At 34.1% G+C, this 14,543-nt stretch overlaps 1 protein-coding gene across 1 annotated transcript; it reads right to left on the reverse strand.

Annotated features, from left to right (window-relative positions):
- Positions 1-4,399: 4,399 nt before the first annotated feature.
- LOC104886774 (methyl-CpG-binding domain-containing protein 2) lies at positions 4,400-9,922 on the reverse strand. The gene is made up of 4 exons (XM_010671280.4): positions 8,955-9,922; positions 6,923-6,976; positions 6,605-6,780; positions 4,400-4,948 (listed from the first exon to the last, which is right to left on the reverse strand). Exons 1-4 carry the CDS (start codon positions 9,455-9,457, stop codon positions 4,740-4,742), a joined length of 942 nt encoding a protein of 313 aa, XP_010669582.2. The 5' UTR covers positions 9,458-9,922; the 3' UTR covers positions 4,400-4,739.
- Positions 9,923-14,543: the final 4,621 nt, after the last annotated feature.

The raw sequence follows: 14,543 nt of genomic DNA on the forward strand, positions 1-14,543 counted from the left end.
TGATTTAGTTTAAATGTTAGTTTATGTTTTAGTTTAAATTTTAGTTTATGTTTTAGTTTATGTTTTAGTTTAAATTTTAGTTTATGTTTTAGTTTAAATTTTAGTTTATGTTTTAGTTTAAATTTTAGTTTATGTTTTAGTTCAAATTTTATTTATGTTTTAGTTTAAATTTTAGTTTCTGTAAAAGTTTAACATTTGTATGTTTAAGTTCACTTAATAAAAAAAAGGTTTAAAAATTTCTTGTGTTAATTATTATATATATGAATTACATATGAATACAACTTTTTACATGATTGTACTATTTTTTACATTATTGTTCAGCTTTCAACATTATTGTACTGATGATAGCACTATTGTTTTACTTTTTACATTATTGTTCTGCTTTTAACATTATTGTACTGCTTTTAACATTATTGTACTGCTTTTACATTATTGTTGCTTTTAACATTATTGTACCTGCTTTTCACATTATTGTTCTGCTTTTAACATCATTGTACTGCTTCTATGTATTATTGTACTACTTTTCACATTATTGTTCCTGTTTTACATATTGTACTTTTTTCACATTATTGTACTGCATTTATGTATTATTGTTCTACTTTTTACATTATTGTACTTCCCCTTTACATTATTTTATGCTATATAACTCAAGGATCCTTGTTCACAATTTTCTCACATCAAACCCAAACACAATATTGTTCACCATTTTCTCACAAACTTAAACACAAGAATGAACCCCTTCAACTTCTCTCGTTCAAGTTCCTCTAGTTCTAATGAAAGAAGATCATCACGAGCAATAATTGATCAAGAAATAGATGATTTCTTGACCAATATTGTTCAACCACTTGCTCCAACTCTTATATCAAATGTAACTCCAACACCAAGGAATAGAAGAGCAAAAGTGACTGATGATAATGAAGCAGGTCATTCACGTCCTAATCGAGGCAGGGTGGAAGGTCATAGAAGATTGTTCAATGATTACTTTGCTGATCAACCAGTCTATCCAGCTCGTTTATTTCGTCGAAGATTTCGAATGCACACATGTCTTTGTTCGGATTATGGATAATGTCATTGCAAGTGATGAATGGTTCACTCAAAAAAGGATGCTACGTCAGTTAGGTTTACGCCCCTACAAAAGTGTACAGCGGCTATTCGAATGCTTGCCTACGGGGTAGCGGCGGATTCGCTTGACGAGTATGTGCGAATTAGTGAAAGTACAGCTCGAATAGCATTGATGAAATTTACGAAGGGGGTCATCAACAAATTTGGTGCGGAGTACTTGAGACGACCTACTCCAGACGATTTGGCTAGCTAGACTACTCAGATTCAGTGAAGAACGTGGATTTCCGGGCATGGTTGGTAGCATAAATTGTATGCATTGGGAATGGAAAAATTGTCCGACTGCATGGAAAGGACAATTTCAAGGAAGAGGTGGTGTTGCTACTTTAGTTCTTGAAGCTGTTGCTGATCGTGACTTATGGATATGGCATTCTTTCTTCGGGATCCCAGGTTCGTGCAATGACCTAAATGTTCTTCACCGATCTCTTGTGTTTAGGGATGTTTTAGAAGGTCGAGCACCCCCGTGCAGTTTACGGTGAATGGTAACCAATATGATAAGGGTTATTATCTCACTGATGGTATATATCCGAATTGGGCAACATTCATTCAATCAGTTACATGTCCTCATACTCTCAAGGACAAGTTATTTGCTCAACACCAAGAAGGAGCTCGAAAAGATGTAGAGAGAGCATTTGGGGTGCTGCAATCTCGGTTTGCTATTGTTCGTAAACCATCCCTCGCATGGGATGAGGAAATTCTCAGTGACATCATGTTATCTTGCATTATCATGCACAACATGATTGTGGAAGAATTTGAATATTATCATGATCGGATCGTAGATATCAACCAGTACATGGCCAATAGAGATGCAATTGAAGATCAACATGTGCATCATTGCTTGAAACGTGATTTGGTTGCCAATATATGGCAGAAATTTGGTGGGAATGCTAATTAAGAGCATTTTATGTATTTCTTTCTTAAATAAGTTTTATGTTTTTCGTTTTTAGTTAAGTTTTACCTACTTTTTTTCTTAATTAAGTTTGTAATTGTCGCACCAATGTAGCATTTTATGTATTTCGTTCTTAAAATTATATTAAAAATGTTAATTGTGTCTCATATCATTAAAAACGCTAACTAATTTCGTATTTAATTACTTAATGAAAACGCTAACTACATATGCTACGTATTAATAAAAGCTAATTATGCAGATAACTTAATTATTAAAATGATAATTATAATTTTAAATTTATTAATTTAATTAATTAATAATAAATTATTTTAAATTTATTAATTAAATTAATTAATAATAAAATGCTAACTAATTCATATCATTAAAAAGTAAATAATAAAAATATTGTATGATGGTGGTTGGGTGATGAGAGAGAAAAAGTAGTTGGGTGGGGTCAAAAAGTGAGAGAGAGAGGAAAAAGTAGTTGGGATGATTGAAAAATGGTTCATGGTTAAGGAGATGAGTGAGAATTGATTGTGGGATGTTATTTTTTAGAGAGAGAAAGTTAGAAAGAGAGTGGGATGATTGAGTTTTTCACTCATGAGTTATGGTGCCCTTAGTCAATGTTGTTTCTATTATACTGGTCACAATTTCAGATTTAATGTCTAATAGTAAAATTCAATCATGTTTCTAACTCAAAGATAAAAAGAAGAAAAATTGCCTAACGAAATATGTGGGAATTCTTCGGTACAATTATTGCGCCACGTGGCAATACAACCCTAAAAAATAAGGAGATTCTTGGGAGCTTTAGAAATAATAATAAAATTTCAAATATTTTTGATAGGCTTAGAAGAAATTTCGTTATAGCATGTAAAATTTAAAATGATAATAGCACTTATTTTCTACAAAATATAGTCTCATTTGAAACCGATCTGATTTGATGGATAGCTTATTTTCTATAAAATTTGGTGTCATTACCAATCTGATTTGATGGATCCATAGTCTTCCAGTTTTAAGCAAGGGCGGGGCAAACATAGCGGAGGCCTTATTAAAATTGGGCTTTTCATATTTAATTCATAAAAGATATTAGATTCTCAATTAAGAAAAATACTCTCAACATTATCAAATAATTATAAATAAACAAATATTTAGATATAAATAGAGTAAATTTTATTGAAAAATCGCAAAAAAAAAAAATATAGGAGTATGAGTAGAAATTAATGAGAGAGAGTTAGGAGGAGACAGAAGAGAGTAGCCATTAATGGGGAATTGGGGATTTGAAGGAGCCAAAGAAAAACCCACGCGTGATGGTTTATTAATGTGAGTAGGTGATGAGTCACTGCTCCTAAGTAGAATTGAACCCACATCCCTTTGCCCCATCCGTTACTATTTTATCACTGATCCAAATGCTTTCCTTTTGGTTTTTCTTTCAAACATTTAATACATATAATATATTTCGGAGCCCTCTATCTTTGGGGCCCTCTATTTTTTTTGGGACCCTATTCCGTCGCCTATACTACATGGGCCAAGAACCACCCTTGATTTTAAGATATCAGTACTTAAGTTTGCTCTACATTTCTCAAGGATTCATTCAGTACATTCTTTTAGGAAAGTGGCAAAACAAAACTAATCTTAGATTCACCAAGTACGATTAGTGAACCATGCATATTTTAACTTCTCCGTCATATGATGAGAAAGAGGGACCATGCCATCAACTTGGCTTTTCTTTTGTCCCCAAAAAACAGATCGGATAGCTTACCTCTTAAAGAAAGATTCACATGCGGCATGCCGAATATCGACATGATCAGATCTGAGAAATATAGTCAAAATTGTACATCATTCTTCTCCAGATCAAGAGTATTTTGTATTCCATCCTATCTACAAAAATGTTATTTTCACCTTTCCCTTCTTGCCTTGACAATAATTGTCAAAGGACCAACTCAACCAAAAGCTTAAACTGATGGTTGAGGCCCCAAGAATAGATTTATACTCTATCACGCAAGAGCCCAAATGCGCTAAATATTCCACTGAGAAAGGAGGGGTGGATGAGATTCGAACCCGTGACCTTTTTGTCACGCTGACTCTTGATACCATGTCAAAAGACCAACTCAACCAAAAGCTTAAGCTGATGGTTGAGGCCCCAAGAATAGATTTATACTCTATCAATAATTAGACCTCATTCTTTAAAACTAGGAGAAACTGAACTAAACTGAATGAAACTAAACTGAACAGTAGTGAAAATAAGTCCAAAAGAACATGATCTTACTCGCAAACTAACTACATTGATTACAACTATATAGAAAATAGGTGTTGCTAGATTCATACTTTTAATATACTTTCATTTATAACTTTCGTCATTATACCTCAGAGAAATTTAAGTTCATCCCCATCTTCAAGAGTCAAAATATATGCCCAAGTTGCAAAAATCACTAGCTTGAAGAACATATAGTATTAAGATTGTAACATATATCATCATTTCTCTGTTTGAAAGCAAAAGAAACCGCCTTAAGGCAAGTTTGTAAAACTCCCCTACATCGACACCCCACCACCCTCGTTTTCTCAATATATCTTCACCAACTTCACAAAAAAAACCATTTCATTTTTCCACTTCCCTTGAACTTACACTGTATAGGGCGGCAAAAAGCATGTGCTAGAAGTACTTGTATATCACACATAACTATCCTAGGTGGTAACTGGTAACCAGAAAAGAAGAGCTACCTAAAAACTCTCATCACAGGTCATAGACACCATTCGGAGGTAGACTGGGACCATTGATCTTGAATGTATGTGGAGTGTGCTGCAATGGGATACTGCTGTGAGTGTGCTTGGTGGATTGCCGAGCCTTCTTTTTTGCTGGCGGGGTAACATCAGCAGAAAGGCCGGGTCGACTAAGCTGCAAGGGTGTGGGGTCAGCTGGGGCAGCCCATGACAAAGGACTCGCTGCAAAACAGCAAAGAGTACATCATTTGGGCAGTACATATAATGGAGATCATGAAGCAGCTCATTAATGTTGATTACAAATTATGGGTTTATGACCCTATCATGCAGATGATGAAGCACAGGAGAAGCAGGATATGATGAAACAGAACAGTAAATATAGCAAAAATAGCTCTTCAACTAGACACGTTGATTTTGTTATAGATTATCAGAAACAAATTCTAGCATAACGTGTCTGCAAAACCTACTCCCTTTGATGTTTGAAGAATACAAAGCAACTATAGAATCAAATTGCTTGCTATCTTGTTTACAATAAAAGAATCTGTATACACATTTAAATTGAGCAGTCTTTTTCATTATTGAGATAAGTAATGATCCCTCGGCAGTAAATATTACCAGAGCGCTAAGAGAAGTATGCAAAGTTGACAGTTAGTGAAATAAAGTACCCATCAACTCAAACAGAGAGTTGCAGAATCTATGATGCATCAGAGTTCCAGATCATTCCTTTTCAGTATGCATGGCCTTGTTACATCCTACTAAAACAAGTCAAGATCATTTGCACCTTGTGCTACTTAAGCTTAACATGCCTGATTGTTTAAAGTGTGGGTCATAGATATGTTAAGCTTCTCTAAGTTGGTCAAGTAGTTTTTGACAGAATACATCTAAGTATCCACGTCCATCTAAAGTGTTCACTGCATGTGCATGAGAGGCACGAAGATGTAACTCAAAGAGATCCAGTAAATATAGCACAAGAACCAAATCTTTTAGTATACATGTGGGTATTTCACAATACATTTTAGGTTCATTTCCAAATTAGCCTCTCGAATCCATTAAGACCAAACTTATACAATCCTGATACGGAATTTTCCCATTAAACTATACAAGCTTATATATAACGAAGCAGTTGAAACACCGGGTAGACACCTCACGACATCAAGAGGCAAAATTTACTCATGCTGATTTAATTAGGAATAGTCATTAACAATGGTTTAATTGTCTTTCATCATACATATCCGAAGGTGCTCCCACAGAGCATCTATGGAAGCAAAGAAAGCCAGACACAAGAAACCAGGTTTCCAACAGAAGCTAGTGTACACTACCATAACTTATAATCCTTTAATGAGGGGTAAGGCGCAAATGTTAAGAGTTTCCGGTTCACAATGCCACAATGCAGTACAGAAATCAATTATCCAGGCCATATAACAAGCAATACATCCCAACTTGCCGCAATTCTATCATTTAGAGTCTTCACATTTTCCTAGCATATCAGCATCGTCTTTTAGCTTATAGTTCAAAATGAGATTGCTTGTTATATAGAATCTTTTAAGAGACAAACGCACTACGGAAGTACAATGTTCATTTTGATTTACAGATCAATGAAATCATGGACAAATATGTACATGGGAAGCATTATGTGGCGCTACAATGTTTTATAACCATCTCATCAGTATCATATTAGATTCTCTCCACGTATACCTTCTCTTTTTCTAATTTTTTTCTTTCAGAACATTAAACCAAATGTGTTCAAAGATCAACATAGCCAGTCCGCTTTGTCAGATTTTCAGTTCATGTGATAGGGAAATATGATACTGATGAAGATGACAACGAAAATTAAAACCAAGTTGCTGTAAGCATCCAAAATATCAAACTAAAATATACCTTCGATGGTCTGGAGATGTCTGGGTCCTGGCATCCCAAAATTAGTCTCATCTGGCATAGGTAAACGAGCAGTGCGCTTTCTGACATAGTTTTCTTTCAGGGGCTTTGGAATTCGAAATGAAAACTGGGAGAGTGTCACTCCTTGCATAGCGAATTCCGGATGTTCCAACAGGTATCTGCACAAAGACAAAATATTTGAGTTACAGATTTGCAGCAAATGGAAATTTTGCACACAAGAAATCAGTACGGACAGGCCCTACAAATGAAGATTTAATAAAGAAGAAGATTTAAAGAATAAAGAGGTTAAAAGAAACATACCTCTGAACCTCAACCATCGACCGAAGTCTCTTACCAGATGGTGCAATATAGTACCTGAAATTATCAAGTAAACTTCGTTCTCACAAATTGAAAATATATACAAAAAAAAAACGAATATATAACGACATGATCTAAAATGCAAAATTTGAATGATCTCAAGCAGAAAAGGCAAGAAGAAGTTACCAAATCCACAAGATCAGCTAGTTAGTAATCTAAAAAGCCATCTTATGGAATAACAACTACGTCGTTCATCTTTAACTATTAAACTCATAAGAACAAGCCCTTGATAAATGAGCCTTCCTTCCATAGACATTCCTTACGTGAATCATATTCTCCCCAAAGCTTAAGGGTAAGTATAAATTATGTTGGCAACCAGACAATCTAAGTTCATATAAGAGCAACTGGGCGGGTCAGAGCCATATACATAAGAAGGATTCTAATTCAAATTGAACATAGCTAGGTGGTTAGGGCAAATGGCTATACTCGCCATATATAAACAGATAAGCTAAGAAATAGAGAAAGACAACAATTAAGCAAACGAAAGAAGGGCAGAAAAATAAGTTATTTTCCTGCCTGCTCGAAGACAAGTAACCTCTCTTGACTCTTCCTATTGAAATATCCCCACAGATCAAAACAAAACTCTTTCTCTGAAACCTTCCCTGCTAATTATCTAGGGTGGTCTCTTTTGATGGAGACTATTTCCTACATATGATAAGGGTGTTTTGCATAAAAATTCAGAAGACCTTGAGTGTCTTGCTGAAATTAGGGTAAAAGCTGCAAAATACTTTCATTATGATAAGCCAACTAACATTAAAATTCCTCAAGATGTCAGAAGGGAGGAATCCTATCAATACAATGTCCTGTGTCTCGCCTACTCGAAAGGGGGGTAAAGTACGAATCATGAAGCTCCTGAAAACAAGAATATAAATTACTTCATAAGGAAAGCCTACTTGGTTTGCAGTTGTCCTTAGTTCTTAATTATAAGTAAAAGAACAGAAAAGACCCCTTTAATAGACCAAAGGCAAAAAGATAACATTCCATTACTGCCCAATACCTTAACATAGTCAGTTAATGAATCAAGCTAGATAGGTTTACGTAAAATACAAAGTGCTAGATATCATAAATTACAAAAGTTTCCCAAGTGCATACAGGGTTGTGCTCAGTGACAAAGAAACACAGTTCAAAAAATACTATCAACGACACCTACATCGCGTGTTCTTCATCTGGCCTTCTACGTCAACTAACAAAAACCACAGAACTGCATGACGAAACCATCAATGCATTCATTTATAAGACCAACTTGTTTCTTACACAGTAAGTTACTGACATTTTCCACCTTGTGATGGCAACTTTAGGCAAAAAAGCATTTGACAATAACCTCCCAGATCAATAACCAGCTCACCAACAACTACGAGAACAATCAAATCTTAAGCATAAAGAACCTTTAACTACACAAGAAGCAATCAACCAAAGATGCCTTATGGAGTTGGTAACCAGCCACCAATATTCCCAAAAGGCAGACCCCTATGCACAACTCACAAGCAATCAGGACCATCATTTATTATTTTTTACCAGCAAATCAATCCGACTTCGACGATCTCACAACAACTAGCTAACTACTATGATAATGTTCTTCACAGCCTCATACAAACCAAACTAACACACAGACCAACAATCAAAGAAGAAAAACAAACAATGTCCATGAATTCACATATTGCATCACAACAATTAACTTGCCATTGTATTCTACATAAACCCCACATCATACAGAAAACCCAAGTTTCCTAAAACAACAATAACAACAACAACAACAACAACAACAACAACAACAACAACAACAACAACAACAACAACAATAACAACAACAACAAATCCTCAGTCCCAAAATGATTCGAGCTCGAGTAACATGAATCATCATAAGAAATCGTTTCAGTGTTCACGGCCCCTAAAACACCTAAAAACAATAAAATCAAACCTAAAATATAAAACATAAAAACACTCCAAAATATAAAAAATTTGCAAAGAAACATACACATCAGCAAATTTAGAACAGCCTTCACCACGAATCCTGAGTTCCCTTTCCCAACCTGGAGGAGGCTGAGCAATATTAGGCTTATCAATGGCCCACAACCTACTATTATCTTGCTCTAAATCACCAGCTTCATCACAACTAACTTCTGGTCTCCATTCTTTTGCTAAATCACATGAAAATGGAAGCTCTAAAATATTTTCTCTTATTTCCTCATACTTCTCTTTTGTGGGTATAAGCCTCCATTTAAAACACTTTGCACATTGAACTGTAAAAGCACCTACAGCAGGTAATACTCGTTGAGGTACCGGGTTCGAATCCGGCCTCGATAACGTTAATGGCGGTTTACACTGAATTGGATCCGCTTCTACTGACCCAATTGTGGTTGGATCATATAGAACTATTTGCTTATCGTTTTGGGTTTGTTCTTCTTCATCATCTGAGGATAAAACGACATGATTTATACTGGGTTTTTCATTTTGTTCTTTTAAAGTTTGGTTCTGCATTACAATGGATTTTTAAAAAAGCTGAAAAATACCCTGCAAAAGAAAAGGAAATAAGTTTTTTCAACGGTAATTTTTTACAACAAAAAAAAATACCCAGAAGACAAAAAATGAAGATCTAGAGAAAGAAAAAGAGGGGGAAAATTTACTGATTATTGAAGATTATAAGAGGAAATTTAACCCTTCTGCTTCTTATGCAGGAAGAAGAACGAAGCAGAGGGGTAAATTAATTTTTTTTTAAATAAAAAAATTAATAAAATGAAAAAGGAAAGATCCAAAATTAAAAAGGTTTAAGTTATAAGTGGAGATATGTCTGATAATTTGAGGGATTTTTGAGATGTGGGGAAAAAACTGCGGGAAACAGAGGAGAGAGAAAGAGAGAAGAAGAGGAAAGAGAAAATGGAGGGAGGAAGAAGAAGGTGGTGTGTAATGATATAAATAGAGAGAGAAAAAGGGATATACTATTTTACATTTGAATGTCGGAGAATGTGTTGATTCATATTTATACTCAAATTTTATTCAAAACCTCCCAAGTAAATCAGGTTTACGATAATTTATTTCGCATTCATAGATTTTATCAAAACGAACTTATTAATTACAAAAAATTAACTATATCATATAGTTAAAAACTAACTATATTAATATTAATTATATCATACAAAGACTAATTATGAAAAGTAATTGTATGATACAAAGACGGACTATATTAAACCAAAACTGATTACATCGTAAGATTTCCGGTGCGACGGTACACAATAAGTTATTGCGAACCCAACTTATTTAAGGCGTTTTGGATTAAAAAAAACCTATTTAAGGCGTTTTGGATTAAAAAAAAACCTATTTAAGGCTTTTGTTTTCATTTGTTGGTTTTTGTCTGATCTTACTTAATATATATCTATAATTGAATATCTATCTTTACTTGCTTTAATCTTTATTTATCCCAAAAAAGTATACTAATTTATTTCTCGTTTTTGACTATCTTAGTACGTATAATTTTTAACTACTTGTCATTTTTACGTAAATATATAGTCTCTAATACACTTTTTCCCTCCTCTAAATACTTGTGCCTACAATAATGTTTTGAATAATTAAAGAAGGTTGGAATATTTGACTAGATAATTTAATCACAAAAATTAATTAAAATATGAGATTATAATAGTTTTTGTAGGGTTTAGGGGGAATCCAATCAGATTTTGTTGTGGGGTGATTTTTGTCTATAAAAAGGTTATTGCGGTTGATCACATAAAATGAGGCATTGGTTAGCATAAATTATTGGTAGTAGTTTTTTTTGACATGGATTATTAGTAGTAGTTTACATTATTATAATGATGCACTTCTTTTAATAAGGAGTTCAGTATTGATTATTAAGAATAAAGAGCGAAAATGTGCTTTGTTGGTGAATGGGTGCAAAATAATTTCCTCCGGACTTCAAGATTGGATTGAATCAAGGTAACCTTATCTGATTATTTGTCATATAAAATGGAAAGTATCTTTGTGTATCAAGGGGATAATCTACCTATTAGAGATACAATAATAAGTTAAATTTGATTTAATAACTAAAAAATATTTACATTTTAATACAATATATTTGATGTTTACGATTTTTGTTTCTTTTTAATCTACACTTTTTTTAGTCGATGTCTTTTAATTTACACACTGTTGCTGATTCTATTTTTTTAGTAGCAAATCTCATATGTTTTCTCCTCTTAGGGGTACTAATCGAGTTGGGCAGCTCGCGAGCAACTCGAGCTTAACTCGGTCAACGCTCGGTCAAAACTTAACTCGAGCTGGCTCGACTCGAGTTCTACTTGGCTCAAAACCTTAACGAGCACGAGTTGAGCATTACCCTCCTAGACTGGTTAAGCTCGCGAACAACTCGATAATTTTTTTTCATTTTATTTTTTAATAAAAAAGTATATTAAAAATTTAGGGACCAACTTAGGCCCAATAACAATATACTTTATGGTCCATGAATTCATGATAATAAGAGTAGTAATTCTAATGTTTTTTTAAAAAAATAAGAAAATCAAGGTAAAACTAATTTTACATTATTTACTATTAACGAGTTAGGGAGCAATCAAGCCAACCTCGAGTCGAGCTAATATGGTTTATCAAGCTCGAGTCGGTTTAATCAGGTTTATCTAGCTTGAGTCGAGCTAATCAGGTTTATCGAGTCGAAGTCGACTTTCACTTCGAGTTGCAGAGAGAATAACGAGCGAGCAAGAGACGAGTTCACTTAGGCCCATATGCATTAGAGTCCATTTTGCATTCATATTAGGTCCATCTAAATCTGAGTCTATATACATTCATTTAAGGCCCGCTAGCATTAGAGTCCATCTTAGGCCCAGGCCATATAAGTCTAGCCCATGTCAAAATCTAGGCTCATTTGCATCTATGTGTGAAACCTAATATATGTCAAACCCATTCCAAGTCTAATCCAACTCTAGTCCAATCCAATGTCAAGCCCTTATGCACTTTCAAGTCTAACTTCAAATCAATATAGGACTAAATCCAGAATTAGGTCAATATAAGGCCCAACTTATTTCCAAAGTTATTCCAGTAGTCCAATTCCAAATCCACTTAGTTTGAAGTTCAAACCTTAAGACTAGCGAAACTAGCAGTCCCTTAAGACCATAATGGCACCCCTTGGCGTAGCTAAGCTAGTCACCTTTAAGACCATAACGACACCCTCTGACTTAGCTAAGCTAGTCACCCTTAAGACCATAACAACACCCCTTGACTTAGCTAAACTAGTCACCCTTAGGACCATAACAACACCCCTTGGCTTAGCTAAGCTAGTAACCCTTAAGACCATAACGACACTCCTTGACTTAGCTAAGCTTGTCACCCTTAAAACGATAACGACACCCTTTGACTTAGCTAAGCTAGTCACCCTTAAGACCATAATGACACCCTTTGGCCTAGCAAAGCTAATCGCTCATAAGTCCATAAAGGCAATCCATTAAGTCTAGTGAAACTAGCATATAACCCCAATCATTCAGTCTGCTTGCATAGTCCATTCCGCATCTGCATATGCATATAGTTAGGCTCATGTCACCATCATAACCATAACCATATCCATTTCCCATTTCCACTTTCATCGTCATATCTCATCTCTTATTTCCATTTCTCCACTCTCATTTCCATTTCTCATTTCAAAAGCATCATTTTAAAAAATTTAGGAGGTTCATTCGATTTCTGTTCAAGACAAGTCTTGAGATTATAACTTGGGAAGGCCCGACAGAAAGGCAACAAGGTCAACCTACTATTGGACTTGTCAAGGGAATCCTCACTTTTTCAGACGAATCCTCTTACTCTTCTGTATTCTTAGAAATTTCGGATTTCTCTTGGTCGATGCTAATGACGTTGAAATTTTGGTGAATACGTTATGTGAAAATCGCTTTTAGGAATATCTCATCATTTTTACTATTTAATTTCTATTACTGGAACTTAATTTGGGGTAAGAACCCAATAAGGAAAATGATATTTTCCTCCTTTTTTCCAGTCTACAACTTCACTCATTAATGTTAAAGTTTGCAAGGAAGATGAAGAATCCACTTTGTTCCTATCTTTTACTTTGCTCATTGCCTCCCAAAATTTATTTTAAGTTGAATTTCATTTGACTCTTATGAGTTTATGGTTTTTGGGTTATTCTAACCATATGTTCTTCTAAATTTTAATTGTTTTTATTTTTTCTGATTTTGAGCAATCTCTAAACAAGATATAATCTAATACCTGAAATGTGTATTAGGAAATTATCTGGATGAATGATGATGGAGTAGCAAGCAGAAGTTCATCTTTATAGTATTTTTTAACAATCCATTCCACTACATTTACCACTTTATTAAAACTTTTACAAATAGATCATTAAACGGTTCTCTATTCAGTTGGAAAATATAGAAATAGGTAGGATGATTTCGAATCAAGGTCAGATTAGGCATATCATGGAAGTATCATGTTGCATAAAGCCATGTATTTGGAATGGCACACAAACTCTGTTGTATGGTACTTCTATACTGGTATCTCTCTTAAATTAACTTTCTAGATCTAATTTATTTGTTCTTCTACGTTTTTATTTTGTGTAGGCAAGGATCTCTTCAAATTTTATGTTGTCTCTTGAAAGAATTGCAGATTGGTATCAAGGTATAAGCTTTCTTAGTCTTTTTACTAGATTTTGCTATATTAAGCATTGAGTTTATTAGGAATTGAAGTACTCCCTCTGTTTTTATTTATTTGCTACATTTTCCAAAAAGAGTTGCTTTTTTATTTGCTACATTTCCTTATTAGGAGACTTGACCCACCAAAAAGTAATAGTATTATATTTGTTTCCCCTCTTCTTCCACCAAAAAGTACTACTTTTTCCCCTTTTTCCACCCTATTTAATGCTAAAGGGGTCAAAAACTACACCAAAAAAGAATGAAAGGGAGATTTCCTAAATTCTTGTGTAAACAAGAATGTAGCAAATAAATAAAAGCGGAGGGAGTAATTCTCATTTGATTCTGTTTTCCAATTGAATCTGTTCGGTGGGAAACTATATGTTAGAGAAGGTAGTTAATTATTTTGTTGGTGGGCATCCTATATTTGCAATATCGAGAAATGCGGCTGTTCTTTCACTTATGTAAGGTAATTAATGTCAATACTACTAAATTATCACCTGCTGCTCTTTGGTTAGTGTTTAATTTGCTATGTGACATATTAGCGCATAGTAGTATAAGATGTTAATTCATTATCATTGACACTATATATTTTATTATCTATCAAATTACCGGTAGGACTAGAAAGATTTTGTTTGAAAACTCTAAATCATTTGGACCTAGGACTTAGTGTTAAATTGCTTTTTAGTTTTGTTTGACCTTCAGTTAAAAGAATGAGTGGAACATGACACTATTCTTTCTCTATCTACTTCTAATTTTCTTTTTTAAATAATTTGGGGAGTTAAGGTTGTATTTGTTATAAAAAATTTTCATTTATTGACTAAGGGTGGGGGAAGTGTGGAATCTTTATAGTTCTTATTTCATCAACTTATTTCTCTAATTACCTTTATGCGCATATTTATTTCATATATTTCTTTATCTAACTCCACATTTTA

Source organism: Beta vulgaris, chromosome 2 (assembly GCF_026745355.1).
Source record: "Beta vulgaris subsp. vulgaris cultivar EL10 chromosome 2, EL10.2, whole genome shotgun sequence".
Taxonomy (NCBI): Eukaryota; Viridiplantae; Streptophyta; class Magnoliopsida; order Caryophyllales; family Amaranthaceae; genus Beta; species Beta vulgaris.